Source organism: Cyanistes caeruleus, chromosome 1, assembly GCF_971803275.1.
Source record: "Cyanistes caeruleus chromosome 1, bCyaCae1.hap1.1, whole genome shotgun sequence".
Lineage (NCBI taxonomy): Eukaryota > Metazoa > Chordata > Aves > Passeriformes > Paridae > Cyanistes > Cyanistes caeruleus.
Window position 1 is genome coordinate 827755 of NC_141701.1, and position 21371 is coordinate 849125.

Consider the following 21371-nt stretch of genomic DNA (forward strand, 5'->3'; position numbering starts at 1 on the left):
AGGTGTACAGATGTGCCATGTACAGGTGTGCCATGTACAGGTGTACAGGTTTACCATGTACAAGTGTACAGGTGAGCCATGTACAGGTGTACAGGTGTGCCATGTACAGGTGTACAGGTGTACAGGTGTGCCATGTACAGGTGTACAGGTGTGCCATGTACAGGTGTGCATTGCCCAGGCGTGCCATGTACAGGTGTACAGGTGTGCCATGTACAGGTGTGCATTGCCCAGATGTGCCGTGTACAGGTGTGCAGGTGTGCCATGTACAGGTGTGCCATGTACAGGTGTACAGGTGTGCCATGTACAGGTGTGCCATGTACAGGTGTGCATTGCCCAGGCGTGCCATGTACAGGTGTACAGGTGTGCCATGTACAGGTGTACAGGTGTGCCATGTACAGGTGTGCATTGCCCAGGTGTGCCATGTACAGGTGTGCATTGCCCAGATGTGCCGTGTACAGGTGTACCATGTACAGGTGTGCCATGTACAGGTGTGCATTGCCCAGGTGTGCCATGTACAGGTGTACAGGTGTGCCATGTACAGGTGTGCCATGTACAGGTGTACAGGTGTGCATTGCCCAGGTGTGCAGCACTGGCTCCATCCCGGTGCCGCCATGTGTGGCACACCTGCGGACAGGTGTGTGTGTGTGTGAGACAGGTGAGTGCGCAGCACCCACAGCGTGTGTGCGTGTGCAGGTGTGTGCAGGTGTGCAGGTGTGTGCATGTGCAGGTGTGTGCAGGTGTGTACAGGTGTGTGCAGGTGCGTACAGGTGTGAACAGGTGTGCAGGTGTGAGCAGGTGTGCAGGTGTGTGCATGTGCAGGTGTGTTCAGGTGTGAACAGGTGTGTACAGGTGTGTGCAGGAGTGAACAGGTGTCTCAGGTGTGTACAGGTGCGTACAGGTGTGTGCAGGTGTGTACAGGTGTGTTCAGGTGTGTGCAGGTGTGTGCAGGTGTGTGCAGGTGTGTGCAGGTGTGAGCAGGTGTGTACAGGTGTGCAGATGTGCTCCGCAGGTGTGTGCAGGTGTGAGCAGTTGTGTACAGGTGCGTGCAGGTGTGCTCCACAGGTGTGAGCAGGTGTGAGCAGGTGTGAACAGGTGTGTACAGGTGTGTGCAGGTGTGTGCAGGTGTGTTCAGGTGTGTTCAGGTGTGTGCAGGTGCGTACAGGTGTGTACAGGTGTGTGCAGATGTGCTCCACAGGTGTGTGCAGGAGTGAACAGGTGTGTACAGGTGTGTGCCAGGTGTGTGCAGATGTGCTCCACAGGTGTGAGCAGGTGTGAGCAGGTGTGAACAGGTGTGTACAGGTGTGTGCAGGTGTGTGCAGGTGTGTTCAGGTGTGTTCAGGTGTGTGCAGGTGCGTACAGGTGTGTACAGGTGTGTGCAGATGTGCTCCACAGGTGTGTGCAGGAGTGAACAGGTGTGTACAGGTGTGTGCCAGGTGTGTGCAGATGTGCTCCACAGGTGTGTGCAGGTGTGTGCAGGAGTGAACAGGTGTGTACAGGTGTGTACAGGTGTGTCTCAGGTGCATGCAGGTACCCCCAGGTACCCCCAAGTGTACCCCCAGGTGCGCACAGGTGAGCACAGGTGAGTACAGGTGTGCACACAGGTACCCCCAGGTGTGCACAGGTGAGTACAGATGTGCACACAGGTACCCCCAGGTGTTCCCAGGTGTGCACAGGTGAGTACAGGTGTGCACACAGGTACCCCCAGGTGCGCACAGGTGAGTACAGGTGAGTACAGGTGTGCACAGGTGAGTACAGGTGTGCACACAGGTACTCCCAGGTGCGCACAGGTGAGTACAGGTGTGCACAGGTGAGTACAGGTGTGCACAGGTGAGTAGAGGTATGCACACAGGTACCCCCAGGTGTGCACAGGTGTGTACAGGTGTGCACAGGTGAGTACAGGTGTGCACACAGGTACCCCCAGGTGCACACAGGTGAGTACAGGTGTGCACAGGTGAGTACAGGTGTGCACACAGGTACCCCCAGGTGTGCACAGGTGAGTACAGGTGAGTACAGGTGTGCACACAGATACTCACAGGTACTCCCAGGTGTTCCCAGGTGAGCACAGGTAAGTACAGGTGTGTACACAGGTACTCCCAGGTGTGCACAGGTGTTCCCAGGTGTGCACAGGTAAGTACAGGTGTGCACACAGGTACCCCCAGGTGTTCCCAGGTGTGCACAGGTGTGTACAGGTGTGCACACAGGTACCCCCAGGTGTGCACACAGGTACCCCCAGGTGTTCCCAGGTGTGTACAGGTGTGCACACAGGTACCCCCAGGTGTTCCCAGGTGAGCACAGATGAGTACAGGTGTGCACAGGTGAGTACAGGTGTGCACACAGGTACCCCCAGGTGTTCCCAGGTGAGCACAGGTGAGTACAGGTAAGTACAGGTGTGCACACAGGTACCCCCAGGTGTGAACAGGTGAGCACAGGTGAGTACAGGTGTGCACACAGGTACCCCCAGGTGTGCACAGGTGAGTACAGGTGTGCACACAGGTACTCCCAGGTACCCCCAGGTACTCCCAGGTACCCCCCAGGTACTCACACCCCCCTCCCCCCACGCTCCCTCCCCACCCCCTTTCCGCCCCCCCACATCCGGGGGCGTGTCCAGCCGTCCTGGGGGCGTGTCCATCACTCGGTGGGCGTGTCCATCTCTCAGTGGGCGTGTCCATCTCTCAGTGGGCGTGTCCAATCGATCGATGGGTGTACCCAGCCGACAAGTGGGCGTGTCCATCGCTCATGGGGGCGTGTCCATCACTCAATGGGTTTGTCCATCTCTCAGTGGGCGTGGCCAGGAGACCGGTGGGCATGTCCCTCTGACAGTGGGCGTGTCCAGGTGACAGATGGGCGTGTCCATCTTTCATGGGGGTGTGTCCCTGTGTCAATAAGCGTATCCATCTCTCAGTGGGCGTGTCCCTGTGTCAGTAGGCGTGTCCATCTCTCAGTGGGCGTGTCCCTGTGTCAGTGGGTGTGTCCATCATCTGTGGGGGTGTGTCCCTGTGTCAGTGGGCGTGTCCATCTCTCTGTGGGCATGTCCCTGTGTCAGTGGGCGTGTCCATCTCTCATGGGGGCATGTCCATCCATCCTGGGGTGTGGCCATCTCTCAGTGGGCGTGTCCATCGCGCAGTGGGCGTGTCCCTGTGTCAGTGGGCATGTCCTTCCTTCTGTGGGCGTGTCTGTGTGTCCTGGGGGCGTGTCCATCACTCAATGGGCGTGTCCATCACTCAATGGGCGTGTCCATTTCACAATGGCCGTGTCCTGGGGGCGTGTCCCTCTCTCAATGGGCGTGTCCGTGTGTCCTGGGGCCGTGTCCCTCCACCTGTGGGCGTGTCCCTGTGTCAGTGGGCGTGTCCACCTTGCAATGGGCGTGTCCCTGTGTCAGTGGGCGTGTCCATCTGGCAATGGGCGTGTCCCTGTGTCAGTGGGCGTGTCTCTCCATCCGTGGATGTGTCGTGTGTCCTGGGGGCGTGTCCGTCTCTCGGTGGGCGTGTGGGTGTGTCCTGGGGGCGTGTCCCTCTCTCAATGGGGGTGTCCGTGTGTCCTGGATGAGTGTCCATCTCTCAATGGGCGTGCCCGTGTGTCCTGGGGGTGTGTCCATCTCCCAGTGGGTGTGTCCGTGTGTCCTGGGGGCATGTCCCTCTCTCAATGGGCGCATCCGTGTGTCCTGGGGGTGTGTCCATCCATCCTGGGGGCGTGTCCATCTCTCAGTGGGCATGCCCCTGTGTCCTGGGGTCGTGTCCATCCATCCTGGGGGCGTGTCCATCTCTCGGTGGACGTGCCCGTGTGTCCTGGGGGCGTGTCCTTCTCTCAATGGGCGTGTGGGTGTGTCCTGGGGGCGTGTCCATCTCTCGGTGGGCATGTCCGTGTGTCCTGGGGGTGTGTCCGTCCATCCTGGGGGCGTGTCCGTGTGTCCTGGGGGCGTGTCCCTCCATCCTGGGGGCGTGTCCCTCGCTCAATGGGCGTGTGGGTGTGTCCTGGGGGCGTGTCCCTCCATCGGTGGGCGTGTGGGTGTGTCCTGGGGGCGTGTCCCTCCATCGGTGGGCGTGTCGGTTTGTCCTGGGGGCGTGTCCCTCCATCGGTGGGCGTGTCCGTGTGTCCTGGGGGCGTGTCCCTCCATCGGTGGGCGTGTCCGTGTGTCCTGGGGGCGTGTCCAGGTGTGCGGCCCGGCAGGTGCGGGGGGCTCCTGGCGCTACTCTGGCTCAATCCCTGATTTTGGGGGGGCGGGGGGGGCGGGGCTGGCTCGGGGGTCCCTGATTGCTCGAGCCCATGCGGTCGCTAATTAATCGCTAATTAACGGTCGGTAATTATTGCTCTAGAGCGCGGGGGGGTGGGCGGGGCCGCCCCCCGCGGGGTTTTTTTTTTTTTTTTTTCTTTTTTTTGTTTTTTTTTTTTGTTTGTTTCTCTACAGTTTTGGCAAAGGCAAAAAAAAAATAATAAAAAAATTAAATAAATATAAATAAATTAAATTCAAAATTAAATTAAATTAAAAAATTAAATTAAATTAAAAATTAAATTAAATTAAAAAATTAAATTAAATTAAAAAATTAAATTAAATTAAAAAATTAAATTAAATTAAAAATTAAATTAAATTAAAAAATGTTTTAATAAAATTAAATTCAATTGAAATTATGTATTAAAAAAAAAAAGAGGAAAAAAATTTTTTTTTTAAAAAAAAAAATTTCCTCCGAAGTTTTAAAAACGGAAATTAAAAAATAAAAAAGCGTCGAAAGTTGGCATAGATGGGGGGAGGGGCGGGGGGAGGGGCGGAGTTTGTTTTTATTTTTTTTTTGCATGCAGAGACCCCCCCCCTTTAACGGGGGGGGGAGGGGGAGGGGCGGCGGGGGAGGGGGGGAGGGGCCGTTTCCTCCTCCGCCCCTCCCCCCCCTCCCTTCAGGCTTTGGCATCGCGGGGGGGGAGGGGGAGGAGGGGAGGGGGGGGAGGGGCGCGGGGGTCGCCCCCAAATTCCCCCCCCCGGGGGGAGGTGGGGGGAGGGGTGGGGGGATTGGTTTTGTGCTCTCGGGAAGGGCGCCCCCAAAGTGGGGGGGGAGGGGCAGCCCCTGGGGGGGGGTGGGGGAGGGGAGGGGAAATTTGGGGGTCCCCACATCCCCTCCCCCCCCTCGGCGTTTGGGGGTCCCCCCGAAATGGGAAAATGGGGGGTGGGGGAGGGGCACCCTGAAATTATTGGGGTACCCAGGGGTGGGGGAGGGGCACCCTGAAATTATTGGGGTACCCCGGGGTGGGTGGGGGAGGGGCACCCTGAAGTTATTGGGGTACCCCTGGGGGTGGGGGAGGGGCACCCTGAAATTATTGGGGTACCCGTGGGGGTGGGGGAGGGGCACCCTGAAATTATTGGGGTACCCCTGGGGGTGGGGGAGGGGCACCCTGAAGTTATTGGGGTACCCAGGGTGGGGGAGGGGCACCCTGAAGTTATTGGGGTACCCCTGGGGGGGTGGGGGAGGGGCACCCTGAAATTATTGGGGTACCCCTGGGTGGGTGGGGGAGGGGCCATGCACGGAGAGGGGGGAGGGGACCCCCCCTGAATTTTGGGGGGTGGGGGAGGGGCACCCAGGGGTGGGGGGGACCCTGCCATGTTGGGGTGCCCTGGGGGGGGGGAGGGGCCATGCAGGGGGGTCCCCGGGGGGGGGGGGGGTGTTTGGGGTCCCCCCGGAGCTGCCCGTGCCGTGCGGGTGGGGGAGGGGCGGGGGGGGCTTATTGCGGGGGGAGGGGCGCCCTAAAACCCGTGGGGGGAGGGGCGCCCCGGTTTTTTGGGGTACGGCACGGGGTGGGGGAGGGGGCACCCATGCATGGGGGGAGGGGCGGGACCCCGGTTTTGGGGGGTGCGGGGGGGGGGTGGGGGAGGGGTTCACCTGAGGCCGGGGTACCCATGCAAGGGGGGGTGGGGGAGGGGCGGCACCCCCATTTCGGGGTGGGGGAGGGGCACCCCTGAATGGCGGCGGCGGCGGGGGGTGGGGGGGGAGGGGCGTCACCCCCATTTCGGGGTGGGGGTGGGGGCACCCCAAAATCGCAGCGCCTTTTTTGGGGGGGGGGGGAGGGGTCGCCCCCCCCCCGATTTTTTTGGGGTGCGCGGAAAAGAGGGGGGAGGGGGGACCCCAGGTTATGGCGCCCATGCAGAGGGTGGGGGAGGGGTCCCCTCGATTTTGGGGGGGCCCATGCAAAGGGAGGGGGGAGGGGTCGGGGGGGGTCACCCCGGTTTTTGGGGGGCGCCCCGCATGCGCGGGGGGAGGGGCTGGGCTATGGCACAAGGCTGAGGCACCCATGCAAAAAAAGGGGGGGAGGGGCACCCCGAATTTGGGGTGGGGGCACCCACGGGGGGGCGTGGCGAGAGAGGGGGGGGGCACCCCAAATTTTGGGGAGGGGGCACCTCGGTTTTGGGGGGGGGTTCACCCCGATTTTGGGGAGGGGGAACCCAAATTTTGTGGGGGGCACCCCAATTAGGGGAGGGGGCACCCCGGTTTTGGGAGGGGGCGCCCCAAATTTTTGGAGAGGGCACCCCAATTTTGTGGTGTTCACCTCAATTTTGGGGAGGGGGCACCCCGGCTTTAGGGGTTCACCCTTATTTTTGGGGGGTCACCCCAATTTTGGGGAGGGGGAACCCAAATTTTCTGGGGGCACCCCAATTTTGGGGGGTTCACCTCAATTTTGGGGAGGGGGCACCCCAAATTTTGGGGGTCACCCGGGTTTTGGGAGGGTCACCCCAATTTTGGGGGGTTCACCCCAATTTTTGGGGGGTGACCCAAATTTTGGGAGGGATCACCCCAATTTTGGGGAGAAGTCACGTGAATTTAGGTGGGTCACCCCAATTTTGGGAGGGGGTTCATCCCAATTTTTGGGGGGTCACCCCAATTTTGGGGGTGCAGCACCCATGGAAGAGAGAGGGTGACCCCGATTTTGGGGGGGGGTCACCCCAACTTTGAGGGGGAGTCACCCCAATTTTGGGGAGGGGTCACCCCAATTTTTTGGGGTGCCCGGGACCCTCCCCCCCCCTTTGAAGGCCGCGGGGGGTGGGGGAGGGGCACATAAATGAATTTGGGGGTCCCGGAGGGGATTTGGGGGTGAATTTTTTTGGGGTGAATTTTGGGGCCGGAATTTTTGGGGCTGGAATTTTTCCGGGATGAATTTTTTTTTTTGGGGGGGGGGAATTTCGGGGCCGGAATTTTTGGGGTGAATCCCCAAGGGCTGAACTCGGACAGGTGAATTCCAGATGTGGAATTCCAGCTGTTGGATTCCAGCTGTTGGATTCCAGCTGTTGGATTCCAGCTGTTGGATTCCAGCTGTGGATTCCAGCTGTGGATTCCAGCTGTGGATTCCAGCTGTGGGATTCCAGCTGTGGATTCCAGCTGTTGGATTCCAGCTGTGGATTCCAGCTGTGGATTCCAGCTGTTGGATTCCAGCTGTGGATTCCAGATGTGGATTCCGGCTGTTGGATTCCAGCTGTTGGATTCCGGCTGTGAATTCCAGATGTGGGTTCCAGCTGTTGGATTCCAGCTGTTGGATTCCGGCTGTGGAATTCCAGATGTGGATGCCAGCTGTGGATTCCAGCTGTTGGATTCCAGCTGTTGGATTCCAGCTGTTGGATTCCAGCTGTTGGATTCCAGATGTGGGTTCCAGCTGTTGGATTCCAGCTGTTGAATTCTGGCTGTTGGATTCCAGCTGTTGGATTCCAGATGTGGGATTCCAGCTGTTGGATTCCAGCTGTTGGATTCCGGCTGTGGGATTCCAGATGTGGGATTCCAGCTGTGGATTCCAGCTGTGGAATTCCAGCTGTGGAATTCCAGCTGTGGAATTCCAGCTGTTGGATTCCAGCTGTGGATTCCAGCTGTTGGATTCCAGCTGTTGGATTCCAGCTGTGGATTCCAGCTGTTGGATTCCAGCTGTTGGATTCCAGCTGTTGGATTCCAGGTGTGGATTCCAGCTGTGGATTCCAGCTGTTGGATTCCAGCTGTTGGATTCCAGCTGTGGATTCCAGCTGTTGGATTCCAGCTGTTGGATTCCAGCTGTTGGATTCCAGGTGTGGATTCCAGCTGTGGAATTCCAGCTGTTGGATTCCGGCTGTGGATTCCAGATGTGGATTCCAGTTGTGGATTCCAGCTGTGGAATTCCAGCTGTTGGATTCCAGCTGTTGGATTCCAGCTGTTGGATTCCAGCTGTTGGATTCCAGCTGTGGATTCCAGCTGTTGGATTCCAGATGTGGGATTCTGGCTGTGGATTCCAGCTGTTGGATTCCAGATGTGGATTCCAGCTGTTGGATTCCAGATGTGGGATTCTGGCTGTGGATTCCAGCTGTTGGATTCCAGCTGTGGATTCCAGCTGTTGGATTCCAGATGTGGGATTCTGGCTGTGGATTCCAGATGTGGATTCCAGATGTGGATTTTGGGATCCCTGGGGATTTCAGGGGTGCCGAATTCCAGCTGTGACCTCGGGATCCTGGGGGCGAGGGCTGAATTCCAGGTGCCGGATTCCAGCTGTGGATTCCAGCTGTGAATTAATTCCAGGTGTGAATTCCAGGTGTGAATTCCAGCTGTGAATTCCGGCTGCTGGATTCCGGGATCCTGGGTGGGTGGGGGCTGAATTCCAGATGTGACCTTGGGATCCCTGGGGATTTCGGGGGTGCCAAATTCCAGCTGTTCCCTCTCTCGGGATCCCGGGGGTGCCGAATTCCAGGTGTGAATTCCAGGTGCCAAATTCCGGGTGTGAATTAATTCCAGGTGTGAATTCCAGGTGTGAATTCCAGGTGTGAATTCCAGGTGCTGAATTCCGGGATCCCTGGTGGGGGGGTTGAATTCCAGATGTGACCTCGGATTTCGGGGGTGCCGAATTCCAGCTGTGATCTCTCTCGGGATCCCGGGGGTGCCGAATTCCAGATGTGAATTCCTGGTGTGATTTCTCTTGGGATTTTGGGGGTGCCGAGTTCCAGATGTGAATTCCTGGTGTGAATTCCAGGTGTGAATTCCAGGTGCTGAATTCTGGGATCCCTGGTTGGGGGGGGGGGGGGGGGTGTGTGTGTTGAATTCCAGATGTGACCTCGGGATTTCAGAGGTGCCGAATTCCAGCTGTTCCCTCTCCCTGGAGATTTCGGGGGTGCCGAATTCCAGCTGTTCCCCCCCCGGAGATTTCAGAGGTGACGAATTCCAGCTGTTCCCTCTCCCTGGAGGTGCCGAATTCCAGCTGTTCCCCCCCGGAGATTTCGGGGGTGCCGAATTCCAGCTGTTCCCTCTCCCTGGTGATTTCGGGGGTGCCGAATTCCAGCTGCTCCCCCCCTGGCCATTTCGGAGGTGCCGAATTCCAGCTGTTCCCTCTCCCTGGAGATGCCGAATTCCAGCTGTTCCCTCCCTGGAGATTTCGGGGGTGCCGAATTCCAGCTGTGATCTCCCCAGGGGTGCCGAATTCCAGCTGTTCCCTCTCCCTGGAGGTGCCAAATTCCAGCTGTTCCCCCCCTGGCCATTTCGGGGGTGCCGAATTCCAGCTGTTCCCTCTCCCTGGAGATGCCGAATTCCAGCCGCTCCCTCTCCCCTCCTCTCCCACCTCTCCCCCCCTCCCCGGGGCCGCACCTCCGCGGCTCAAAGCGGAGCGGGCGAGCCCGGGGAGCGCCGGGGCCGCCCCGGGGCGGGGGTCCCGCAGCCCCTCAGGGCCGCAGGGGGCTGAGGGGCGCCGCGGCCCCCTTGAAGCAGGCGGACTCGTAGTGCTTGTTGAGATAGGACTTGAGGGCGAAGGTTTTGCTGCAGCGCTTGCACTTGAAGTGCTTGAAGGCCGAGTGCGTCTGCATGTGGGCGCGCAGGTTGGAGCGGTCGGCGAAGGCTTTGCCGCAGTGGGCGCAGCCGAAGGGTTTCTCGCCCGTGTGGGACCTCATGTGGCCCTGCAGCAGCCAGGGCCGGCTGAAGGCCTTGCCGCACACCTGGCACTTGTGCTTCAGGTCGTGGGTCAGCAGGTGCATGGCCATGGCCGGCATGGAGACGTACACCTTGCCGCAGGTGGGGCATTTCTTGGCCATCTTGCTGTCCAGGCTGCGGTGGGTCTGCTTGTGGCGGCTCAGGTTGGAGGAGGTGGCGTAGCTCTTGCCGCACTCGCCGCAGGTGTGGCGGGGCAGGTTCCTGGAGCTTCCTCCTCCTCCTCCTCCTCCTCCCGCTCCGCTCACCTTGCGCCGCGAGCGCCCGTCCGTGATGAAGAAGGCGTCCACGGCGTAGCCCTCGCTGACGGCGGCGTCGCCGTTGATGTAGCCGCCGGCCATCCCCGAGTGGGGGCTGTCGGGGGGCTCCGAGTCCCCCGCGCCGAAGTCGCCGCGCCCGCCGGGGTACAGCGAGTCCGGGGACGGCACCTTGAGCGCGGCCTCGGGGTCCCCCGGGAAGGCCGAGGGAGCCATGAGGTCACCGATGTACCCTGGGGACAGCGCGGGGACAGCGGTCAGAGGGGGCCAGGGGGGAGTGGTTGTGTCCCTGCCTGTGTCCCCCTGTCTGTCCCCGTGTCTGTCCCTGCCTGTGTCCCCCTGTCTGTCCCTGTGTCTGTCCCCCTGTCTGTCCCCCTGTCTGTCCCCCTGTCTGTCCCTGCCTGTGTCCCCCTGTCTGTCCCTGTGTCTGTCCCCCTGTCTGTGTCCCCCTGTCTGTCCCCCCTGTCTGTCCCTGCCTGTGTCCCCCCCTGCCTGTGTCCCCCTGTCTGTCCCCCTGTCTGTCCCTGCCTGTGTCCCCGCCTGTCTGTCCCTGCCTGTGTCCCCCTGTCTGTCCCCGTGTCTGTCCCCCTGTCTGTCCCTGTGTCTGTCCCCCTGTCTGTCCCCCTGTCTGTCCCCCTGTCTGTCCCCCTGTCTGTCCCTGCCTGTGTCCCCCCGTCTGTCCCCGTGTCTGTCCCTGCTTGTGTCCCCCTGTCTGTCCCCGTGTCTGTCCCTGCCTGTGTCCCCGTGTCTGTCCCCCTGTCTGTCCCCGTGTCTGTCCCTGCCTGTGTCCCCCTGTCTGTCCCCACCTGTCTGTCCCCACCTGTCTGTCCCCGCCTCTGTCCCCCTGTCTGTCCCTGCTTGTGTCCCCCCGTCTGTCCCCACCTGTCTGTCCCTGCCTGTGTCCCCCCGTCTGTCCCCACCTGTCTGTCCCCCTGTCTGTCCCCACCTGTCCCCACCTGTCTGTCCCCCTGTCTGTCCCTCCGTCTGTCCCCCTGCCTGCGTCCCCCCGTCTGTCCCCCTGTCTGTCCCTTCCTGTGTCCCCCTGTCTGTCCCTGTCCCTGTCCCTGTCCCATCCCTGTCCCCCTGCCCTTGCCCACCCCGACCCTGCCTGTCCCTCTCCTGTCCCCTCCCCCCAGACCCCCCAAAACCAACCCCCAGCACCCCAAAAACCCGCACACCCCCCACCCCCACCGCCCCCCTGTCCCTGTCCCCATCCCTGTTCCTGTCCCCAGCCCTGTTCCTGTCCCCTGTCCCCTGTCCCCGACCCTGTCCTTAACCCCTCGTCCCTGTCCCCATCCCCTGTCCCCAACCCTGTCCCCTCCCCTGTCCCCTGTCCCCGCTCCCGACCCTTCCCGCAGCCCCTGTGCCCTGTCCCCTGTCCCCTGTCTCCTGTCCCCTGTCCCCATCCCTGTCCTTAACCCCTCGTCCCTGTCCCCTGTCCCCTGTCCCTGTCCCCTGTCCCTGTCCCGTCCTTAACCCCTCGTCCCTGTCCCCTGTCCCCGTCCCCGCAGTCTCGACCGCAGGCTCTGTCTCTGTCCCCTGTCCCTGTCCCCGCATTCCTGTCCCCGTCCCTGTCCGCATCCTCCTGCCCTCTCCCCTGTCCCTGTCCCCATCCCCGCAGTCCCTGTCCCTCTCCCCTGTCCCTGTCCCCATCCCTGCAGTCTCTGTCCCTCTCCCCTGTCCCTGTCCCTGTCCCCATCCCTGCAGTCTCTGTCCCTGTCCCCTCTCCCTGTCCCCATCCCTGCAGTCTCTGTCCCTGTCCCCTCTCCCTGTCCCCGCAGCTCCCGTCCCCCGTACCCGCAGTCCCTGTCCCCTCTCCCTGTCCCCTCTCCCTGTCCCCTCTCCCTGTCCCCTCTCCCTGTCCCCTGTCCCTGTCCCCGCATTCCTGTCCCCGTCCCTGTCCGCATCCTCCTGCCCTCTCCCCTGTCCCTGTCCCTGTCCCTGTCCCCATCCCCGCAGTCCCTGTCCCTCTCCCCTCTCCCCTGTCCCTGTCCCCGCAGTCGCTGTCCCCTGTCCCTGTCCCCATCCCTGTCCCCTGTCCCCTGTCCCCATCGCTGCCCTCAGTCCCCTCATTTCTTCCTCCCCTTGTCCTTGTCCCCCACCTCTGTCCCCATCCCTGTCCCCATCCTTGTCCCCCTCCCTGTCCCCACAGTCTCTGTCCCTGTCCCCGTCCCTGTCCCCGCAGTCCCCGTCCCTGTCCCTCATCCCCCCCTCTCCCTGTCCCCGCAGCTCCTGTCCCCGTCCCTGTCGCCGCAGTCGCTGTCCCTTGTCCCCATCTCTGTCCCCGTCCCTTCCCGCAGCTCCTGTCCCCTGCGCTGTCCCCTGTCCCCTGCGCTGTCCCCTGTCCCCCATCCCTGTCCCTGTCCCCTGTCCCCCATCCCTGTCCCTGTCCCCCATCCCTGTCCCTGTCCCCCATCCCTGTCCCTGTCCCCCATCCTTGTCCCTGTCCCTGTCCCCCATCCTTGTCCCTGTCCCTGTCCCCCATCCTTGTCCCTGTCCCCCATCCCTGTCCCTGTCCCTGTCCCCTGTCCCCATCCCTGTCCCCTGTCCCCCATCCCTGTCCCCCATCCCTGTCCCCGCAGTCCCCATCCTTGTCCCTGTCCCCCGTCCCTGTCCCCGCAGCTCCCTCCTCCCTCCATCCCCGTCCCTTCCCGCATCGCTGCCTCTCTCTGTGTCCCTTGTCACTGTCCCCCAATCCTGTCCCCTGTCCCCGCAGTCTCTTGTCCCTGTCCCTTCCCGCATCGCTGCCGCTCTCTGTCCCTTGTCCCCATCCCTTGCCCCTGTCCCCGTCCCTTCCCGCAGCTCCTGTCCCTTGTCGCTGTCCCCTGTCCCCATCCCTGTCCCTTCCCGCATCACTGCCGCTCTCTCTGTCCCTTGTCCCCATCCCTTGTCGCTGTCCCCGTCCCTGTCCCTTGTCCCTGTCCCCGCAGTTCGTGTCCCCATCCCTTTCCGCAGCTCCTGTCCCTGTCCCTTGTCCCTGTCCCTTGTCCCCATCCCCGTCCCTTCCCGCAGCTCCTGTCCCTTGTCGCCGTCCCCGCAGTCCCTGTCCCCGTCCCTTCCCGCATCGCTGCCTCTCTCTGTCCCTTGTCCCCGTCCCTGTCGCTGTCCCCGTCCGTGTCCCCCGTCCCTGTCCCCGCAGTTCCTGTCCCCATCCCCATCCCTTCCCGCAGCTCCTGTCCCTTGTCCCTGTCCCCATCCCTGTCCCTGTCCCTTTCCGCAGCTCCTGTCCCTTGTCCCTGTCCCTGTCCCTTGTCCCCATCCCCGTCCCTTCCCGCAGCTCCTGGCCCTTGTCCCTGGCCCTTGTCCCTGTCCCTGTCCCTTGTCCCCATCCCCGTCCCTTCCCGCATCGCTGCCGCTCTCTGTCCCTTGTCCCCGTCCCTGTCGCTGTCCCCGTCCCTCCTCCCGCATTCCCGGTGCCGCCGCCACCCCGCTCCCCGCATTCATTCCCGAATTCCCGCATTCATTCCCTCATTCCCGCATTCCCTCCCGCATTCCCGCATTGATTCCCGCATTCCCGCATTCCCGCATTCCCCTCCCGCCGCTGCCCCGCTCCCGCTCAAGGTCACGGCCGGGCCGGGCCCGGTGCGGCTGCGGCGGTTCCGCCGGTCCCGGTTACGCAACGCAGCCGCAGCCGCACCGGGCCCGGCCGGGGCCGCGCTCCGCACAAAGGCCGGGACGGGGACAGCGGCGGGGACAGCGGCGGGGACAGCGGCGGGGACAGCGGAGGGGACAGCGGAGGGGACAAGAGCGGGGACAAGAGCGGGGACAAGAGCGGGGACAACGGCGGCGGGGACAAGGGGGGCTCCGCGCCGCCGCTGCCCTTGAACTTGGCTCCCGCAGACAAAGGGCAGAGCCGGCACCGGCCTCCCGCTCCGTGCCCCGCTTCTGCCCCGGTTCCGCAGCGGTTCTGCCCCGGTTCCGCCGCGGTTCTGCCCCGGTTCCGCCCCGGTTCCGCCGCGGTTCCGCCGCGGTTCCGCCGCCTTTGGGCGCCGTTCCCCCGTGCCGGCGCGGCGGAATGCGGCGGTTCCCGGCCGGCTGCGGCGGGGCCCGGCGCTCGGTATTTACCCTTCTCGTGCAGACGGGAGCCGAAATCCGCCCGGGCGCGGCCGTAGGGAGCGTCCAGACCGGCGGGGAAATCATCGAGCTTCACCTTCTTCACCAGGAACGACCTGGGCATGGTTCCTGCGGGCAGCGGGCCCGGCCCCGCCGCCACAAAGGGTCCCCCCCGGCCCGGGGGGTGCCGAACCGAGCTAGGGCTTTGTGCGGCGGGCGCGGCCGCCCAGCTCCGGGCCGGGGCCGCCCGCAGCCGCCGCCGCCGCCGCCGCCGCCGCCGCCGTGTCGGTGTCGGTGAGGCCGCGCCCGGCGGCTCCCGGACCCCCCCCGCGGTCGGGCATGGACCGGCGGGGTCGGAACCGGCGCGGGGGGGTGAGGAGGGGGCGGCGGAACCCCCCTCCCCGGTTCTCCGGGTGTCGGGAGCGGCGGGGGAAGGGGGGTCCCGGAGCGGCGGCGGCGGCGGCGGAGCCCGTTCAGCACCGCGGAGAGCGGCGGGGACGGGCCGGGGGGGGGAGGGCGGGGGGCGGCGGGGGTGGGCGGGGGGCGGCGGGGCCGGGGGTGCGGGGCCCGGAGCTGTGAGCGCTCGGAACCGGCCCCGCGCTTATAACGGGCCCGGGGGGGGCGCGGGGGGAGGGGGGGCAGCGGGAGAGGGGGGAGGGGGGAGGGGGAGGGAGGGGAACGCCCCCGGGGCGGGGAGGGGGAGGGGAGAGAGAGAGAGGGACCCCCCCTCCCCCCCCGCCCACCGAGGGGAGGGGAGGGGAGGGAGGGGAGCAGCTGGAGGGGAGGGGGGGAGGGGGGCCCGGGGGAATCCCGGGATTCGGGGGGGATTCGGGGGGGATTTTGGGGGGGATCTGGGGACAAAAAGGAGCCGGGAGAATCCCGGGATTTGCGGGAGGAAAGGAACCGGGAGAATCCCGAAATTTGGGGGTTTTTGGGAGAAAAAGGAGCCGGGAGAATCCCGGGATTTGCGGGAGGAAAGGAACCGGGAGAATCCCGAAATTTGGGGGTTTTTGGGAGAAAAAGGAGCCGGGAGAATCCCGGGATTTGGGGGGCGATAGGACCCGGGAGAATCCCAGGATTTGGGGGGATTTGGGGGAATTCGGGGGGCGATAGGACCCAGGAGAATCCCGGAATTCTTGGGGATTTGGGGTGCAACAGGACCCGGGAGAATCCCGAAATTTGGGGGCGATAGGGCCCAGAAGAATCCGGGAATTTCGGGGATTTGGGGGGCGAGAGGAGCCGGGAGAATCCCGGAATTTCGGGAGAGAAAGGACCCGGGAGAATCCCAGGATTTGGGGGGATTTGGGGGGCGATAGGACCCGGGAGAATCCCGGAATTTTTGGGATTTGGGAGAGAAAGGAGTCGGGGAAATCCCGAAATTCGGGGGGCGATAGGACCCGGGAGAATCCCGGGATTTGTGGACGGAAAGGACCCGGGAAAATCCCGAAATTTGGGGAATTTGGGGGGCGATAGGACCCGGGAGACTCCCAGGATTTGGGGGGATTTGGGGGAATTCGGGGGGCGATAGGACCCGGGAGAATCCCGGGATTTCGAGGAGAAAAAGGACCCAGGAAAATCCCGGAATTTGGGGGAAATTGGGGTGGGATAGGACCCGGGAGAATCCCGAAATTTGGGGGCGATAGGGCCCAGAAGAATCCGGGAATTTCGGGGATTTGGGGGGCGATCGGACCCGGGAGAATCCCGGGATTTCGAGGAGAAAAAGGACCCAGGAAAATCCCGGAATTTGGGGGAATTTGGGGTGGGATAGGACCCGGGAGAATCCCGAAATTTGGGAAGAGAAAGGACCCAGGAGAATCCCAGGATTTGGGGGGATTTGGGGTGCAACAGGACCCGGGAGAATCCCGGAATTTTTGGGATTTGGGAGAGAAAGGAGTCGGGGGAATCCCGAAATTCGGGGGGCGATAGGACCCGGGAGAATCCCGGGATTTCGGGATTGAAAGGAACCGGGAGAATCCCGGAATTTGGGGGATTTGGGGGGCGATAGGACCCGGGAGAATCCCGGATTTTCGGGAGGAAAGGAGCCGGGAGAATCCCGGGATTTTGGGGGGATTTTGGGGAATTTGGGGGGCGATAGGAGCCGTGAGAATCCCGGGATTTTGGGGGAATTTGGGGAATTTGGGGGGCGATAGGACCCGGGAGAATCCCGGATTTTCGGGAGGAAAGGAGCCGGGAGAATCCCGGGATTTGGGGGATTTGGGGGGCGATAGGACCCAGAATAATCCCGGAATTTTGGGAGAGAAGAGGAGCCGGGAGAATCCCGGGATTTTGGGGATTTGGGGGAATTTGGGGGGCGGTAGGACCCGGGAGAATCCCGGGATTTGTGGACGGAAAGGAGCCGGGAAAATCCCGGGATTTCGGGAGGGAAAGGAGCCGGGAGAACCCCGGAATTTTGGGGAATTTGGGGTGCGATAGGAGCCGGGAGAACCCCGGGATTTTCGGGGGATTTTGGAGGGGATTTGGGGGGCGATAAGACCCGTGAGAATCCCGGGATTTGGGGAATTTGGGGGGGAAAGGACCCGGGAGAATCCCGGGATTTTGGGGGGATTTGAGGAATTTGGGGGGCGATAGAACCCGGGAAAATCCCGGGATTTTTTGGGGGGGATTTGGGGAATTTGGGGGGCGATGGGACCCGGGAGAATCCCAGAATTTTTGGGGGGGATTTGAGGAATTTGGGGCTCCCGGGACCCGCAGAACCCCGGGATTTTTTGGGGGGATTTGAGGAATTTGGGGCTCCCGGGACCCGCAGAATCCCGGGATTTTTTGGGGGGGATTTGGGGAATTTGGGGCTCCCGGGACCCGCAGAACCCCGGGATGGGAGCGCTGGGGAATTTCGGCTCCGGATTTTTTTTGGGATTTTGGGAAATCGGAATCCCAGAATTTTAATGGGAGGGGGGAGTTGGGGGAGAGGAAAAAAACGGGAATTTTCTGGGATCCGGGAGAATCCCAAAATTTGGGGATTGGGGGGGCACAAAAAATTCCGGGAAATCCCAAAAATTTGGGGAGTTCCGGGAGCCGTGAAAATCCAAAAATTGGGGATGGGGGGAGGGGCACAAAGAATTCCAGGAAATCCCAAAATTTGGGGATTGGGGGGAGGGGCAGAAAGAATTCCGGGGAATCCCCAAATTTGGGGAAGCCCCAAAAGGCGGGAAATGCCGGGATTGGGGGAGGGGCAATCCCCGGGATTTGGGGGAGGGGGGGATGGGCTGATCCCCCTCCCCCTCCCCCCCTCGGGGGGACCCCAGGTGAGCCCCTCCCCCCACCCCGAGCGGCTGCGGGCAATCAGAGAGGCTCATTTGCATCTCATTAACATCTGATTAGCATCTGATTAAACGGCTCGGAGGGGGAGGGGCTGCGGGCACGAGCTGTGAGATGGGGGAGGGGCTGAGGGTGCCCAGGTGAGCCCTGAGGGTGCCCAGGTGAGTCCTGAGGGTGCCCAGGTGAGCTCTGAGGGTGCCCAGGTGAGCTCTGAGGGTGCCCAGGTGAGGCTGAGGGTGCCCAGGTGAGCTCTGAGGGTGCCCAGGTGAGCTCTGAGGGTGCCCAGGTGAGGCTGAGGGTGCCCAGGTGAGTCCTGAGGGTGCCCAGGTGAGCTCTGAGGGTGCCCAGGTGAGCTCTGAGGGTGCCCAGGTGAGGCTGAGGGTGCCCAGGTGAGGCTGAGGGTGCCCAGGTGAGCTCTGAGGGTGCCCAGGTGAGCTCTGAGGGTGCCCAGGTGAGGCTGAGGGTGCCCAGGTGAGCTCTGAGGGTGCCCAGGTGAGGCTGAGGGTGCCCAGGTGAGCTCTGAGGGTGCCCAGGTGAGTCCTGAGGGTGCCCAGGTGAGCTCTGAGGGTGCCCAGGTGAGCCCTGAGGGTGCCCAGGTGAGGCTGAGGGTGCCCAGGTGAGCTCTGAGGGTGCCCAGGTGAGCTCTGAGGGTGCCCAGGTGAGGCTGAGGGTGCCCAGGTGAGCTCTGAGGGTGCCCAGGTGAGGCTGAGGGTGCCCAGGTGAGCTCTGAGGGTGCCCAGGTGAGTCCTGAGGGTGCCCAGGTGAGGCTGAGGGTGCCCAGGTGAGGCTGAGGGTGCCCAGGTGAGCTCTGAGGGTGCCCAGGTGAGCTCTGACGGTGCCCAGGTGAGGCTGAGGGTGCCCAGGTGAGCTCTGAGGGTGCCCAGGTGAGGCTGAGGGTGCCCAGGTGAGCTCTGAGGGTGCCCAGGTGAGGCTGAGGGTGCCCAGGTGAGTCCTGAGAGTGCCCAGGTGAGGCTGAGGGTGCCCAGGTGAGCTCTGAGGGTGCCCAGGTGAGGCTGAGGGTGCCCAGGTGAGCTCTGAGGGTGCCCAGGTGAGGCTGAGGGTGCCCAGGTGAGGCTGAGGGTGCCCAGGTGAGCTCTGAGGGTGCCCAGGTGAGTCCTGAGGGTGCCCAGGTGAGGCTGAGGGTGCCCAGGTGAGCTCTGAGGGTGCCCAGGTGAGGCCTGAGGGTGCCCAGGTGAGCTCTGAGGGTGCCCAGGTGAGGCCTGAGGGTGCCCAGGTGAGCTCTGAGGGTGCCCAGGTGAGCTCTGAGGGTGCCCAGGTGAGGCTGAGGGTGCCCAGGTGAGGCTGAGGGTGCCCAGGTGAGCTCTGAGGGTGCCCAGGTGAGTCCTGAGGGTGCCCAGGTGAGGCTGAGGGTGCCCAGGTGAGGCTGAGGGTGCCCAGGTGAGTCCTGAGGGTGCCCAGGTGAGGCTGAGGGTGCCCAGGTGAGGCTGAGGGTGCCCAGGTGAGGCTGAGGGTGCCCAGGTGAGCTCTGAGGGTGCCCAGGTGAGGCTGAGGGTGCCCAGGTGAGGCTGAGGGTGCCCAGGTGAGCCCTGAGGGTGCCCAGGTGAGCTCTGAGGGTGCCCAGGTGAGTCCTGAGGGTGCCCAGGTGAGCTCTGAGGGTGCCCAGGTGAGGCTGAGGGTGCCCAGGTGAGCTCTGAGGGTGCCCAGGTGAGGCTGAGGGTGCCCAGGTGAGGCTGAGGGTGCCCAGGTGAGCTCTGAGGGTGCCCAGGTGAGTCCTGAGGGTGCCCAGGTGAGGCTGAGGGTGCCCAGGTGAGCTCTGAGGGTGCCCAGGTGAGGCCTGAGGGTGCCCAGGTGAGCTCTGAGGGTGCCCAGGTGAGGCCTGAGGGTGCCCAGGTGAGCTCTGAGGGTGCCCAGGTGAGCTCTGAGGGTGCCCAGGTGAGGCTGAGGGTGCCCAGGTGAGGCTGAGGGTGCCCAGGTGAGCTCTGAGGGTGCCCAGGTGAGTCCTGAGGGTGCCCAGGTGAGGCTGAGGGTGCCCAGGTGAGGCTGAGGGTGCCCAGGTGAGTCCTGAGGGTGCCCAGGTGAGGCTGAGGGTGCCCAGGTGAGGCTGAGGGTGCCCAGGTGAGGCTGAGGGTGCCCAGGTGAGCTCTGAGGGTGCCCAGGTGAGGCTGAGGGTGCCCAGGTGAGCTCTGAGGGTGCCCAGGTGAGCTCTGAGGGTGCCCAGGTGAGGCTGAGGGTGCCCAGGTGAGCTCTGAGGGTGCCCAGGTGAGTCCTGAGGGTGCCCAGGTGAGCCCTGAGGGCGCCCAGGTGAGGCTGAGGGTGCCCAGGTGAGGCTGAGGGTGCCCAGGTGAGGTCTGAGGGTGCCCAGGTGAGGCTGAGGGTGCCCAGGTGAGCTCTGAGGGTGCCCAGGTGAGTCCTGAGGGTGCCCAGGTGAGGCTGAGGGTGCCCAGGTGAGGCTGAGGGTGCCCAGGTGTGGCTGAGGGTGCCCAGGTGAGCTCTGAGGGTGTCCAGGTGAGCCCTGAGGGTGCCCAGGTGAGTCCTGAGGGTGCCCAGGTGAGCTCTGAGGGTGCCCAGGTGAGGCTGAGGGTGCCCAGGTGAGGCTGAGGGTGCCCAGGTGAGCTCTGAGGGTGCCCAGGTGAGGCTGAGGGTGCCCAGGTGAGCTCTGAGGGTGCCCAGGTGAGGCTGAGGGTGCCCAGGTGAGCTCTGAGGGTGCCCAGGTGAGCTCTGAGGGTGCCCAGGTGAGGCTGAGGGTGCCCAGGTGAGGCTGAGGGTGCCCAGGTGAGCTCTGAGGGTGCCCAGGTGAGTTCTGAGGGTGCCCAGGTGAGGCTGAGGGTGCCCAGGTGAGCTCTGAGGGTGCCCAGGTGAGGCTGAGGGTGCCCAGGTGAGCTCTGAGGGTGCCCAGGTGAGGCTGAGGGTGCCCAGGTGAGCTCTGAGGGTGCCCAGGTGAGGCTGAGGGTGCCCAGGTGAGCTCTGAGGGTGCCCAGGTGAGCTCTGAGGGTGCCCAGGTGAGGCTGAGGGTGCCCAGGTGAGGCTGAGGGTGCCCAGGTGAGCTCTGAGGGTGCCCAGGTGAGCTCTGAGGGTGCCCAGGTGAGGCTGAGGGTGCCCAGGTGAGGCTGAGGGTGCCCAGGTGAGCTCTGAGGGTGCCCAGGTGAGTTCTGAGGGTGCCCAGGTGAGGCTGAGGGTGCCCAGGTGAGCTCTGAGGGTGCCCAGGTGAGGCTGAGGGTGCCCAGGTGAGCTCTGAGGGTGCCCAGGTGAGGCTGAGGGTGCCCAGGTGAGCTCTGAGGGTGCCCAGGTGAGGCTGAGGGTGCCCAGGTGAGGCTGAGGGTGCCCAGGTGGGGCTGAGGGTGCCCAGGTGAGGCTGAGGGTGCCCAGGTGAGCTCTGAGGGTGCCCAGGTGAGCTCTGAGGGTGCCCAGGTGAGCTCTGAGGGTCCCCATGTGGCCCCTCCCCCCCCATCCCAGTGTTCGCCCCTCCCCCCCCCAGGGTCGCAGCTGTTTTGGGGGAGGGGGCGGGGCCGTCCCGCCTCATTAAACCTCATTAATATGCAAATGAGGCCGCTGCCGCCGGCGGGTGACAAACGACCCCCGGGGGGGACCCCAACCCCCCCTCCCCCCCTCGGGGGTCCCCGAGCCTCAGCTGGGGGGGGGGGAGGGGCCCATCAGAGCCCCCCCAAGCCCCTCCCCCCTCCCGGCTGCGCCCCTGGCCCCTCCCCCACCGCCCCTCCCCCACCGCCCCTCCCCCACCGCCCCTCCCCCACCCCAGACAATTCCCAGAGTTTTGGGGACCCCCGGATGGGGGAGGGGCAGAGTTTTTATTGAAGCTCCGGGGGGGGGCGGGGGGACCCCCAAAATTGGGGGGGTACAAAATTGGGGGGGGGGGGATATAAAAAGGGGGAGGGGCTATAAAAAATGGGGGGGGCTATAAAAAATC

General features: G+C 63.4%; 1 protein-coding gene across 1 annotated transcript; it reads right to left on the reverse strand.

Annotated features, from left to right (window-relative positions):
- Window positions 1-9554: 9554 nt before the first annotated feature.
- On the reverse strand, window positions 9555-14669 carry SCRT1 (scratch family transcriptional repressor 1). Its single transcript, XM_086875700.1, has 2 exons — window positions 14225-14669; window positions 9555-10392 (listed from the first exon to the last, which is right to left on the reverse strand). The coding sequence occupies exons 1-2, from the start codon at window positions 14334-14336 to the stop codon at window positions 9641-9643; spliced, it is 864 nt and encodes a 287-aa protein (XP_086731826.1). The 5' UTR covers window positions 14337-14669; the 3' UTR covers window positions 9555-9640.
- Window positions 14670-21371: the final 6702 nt, after the last annotated feature.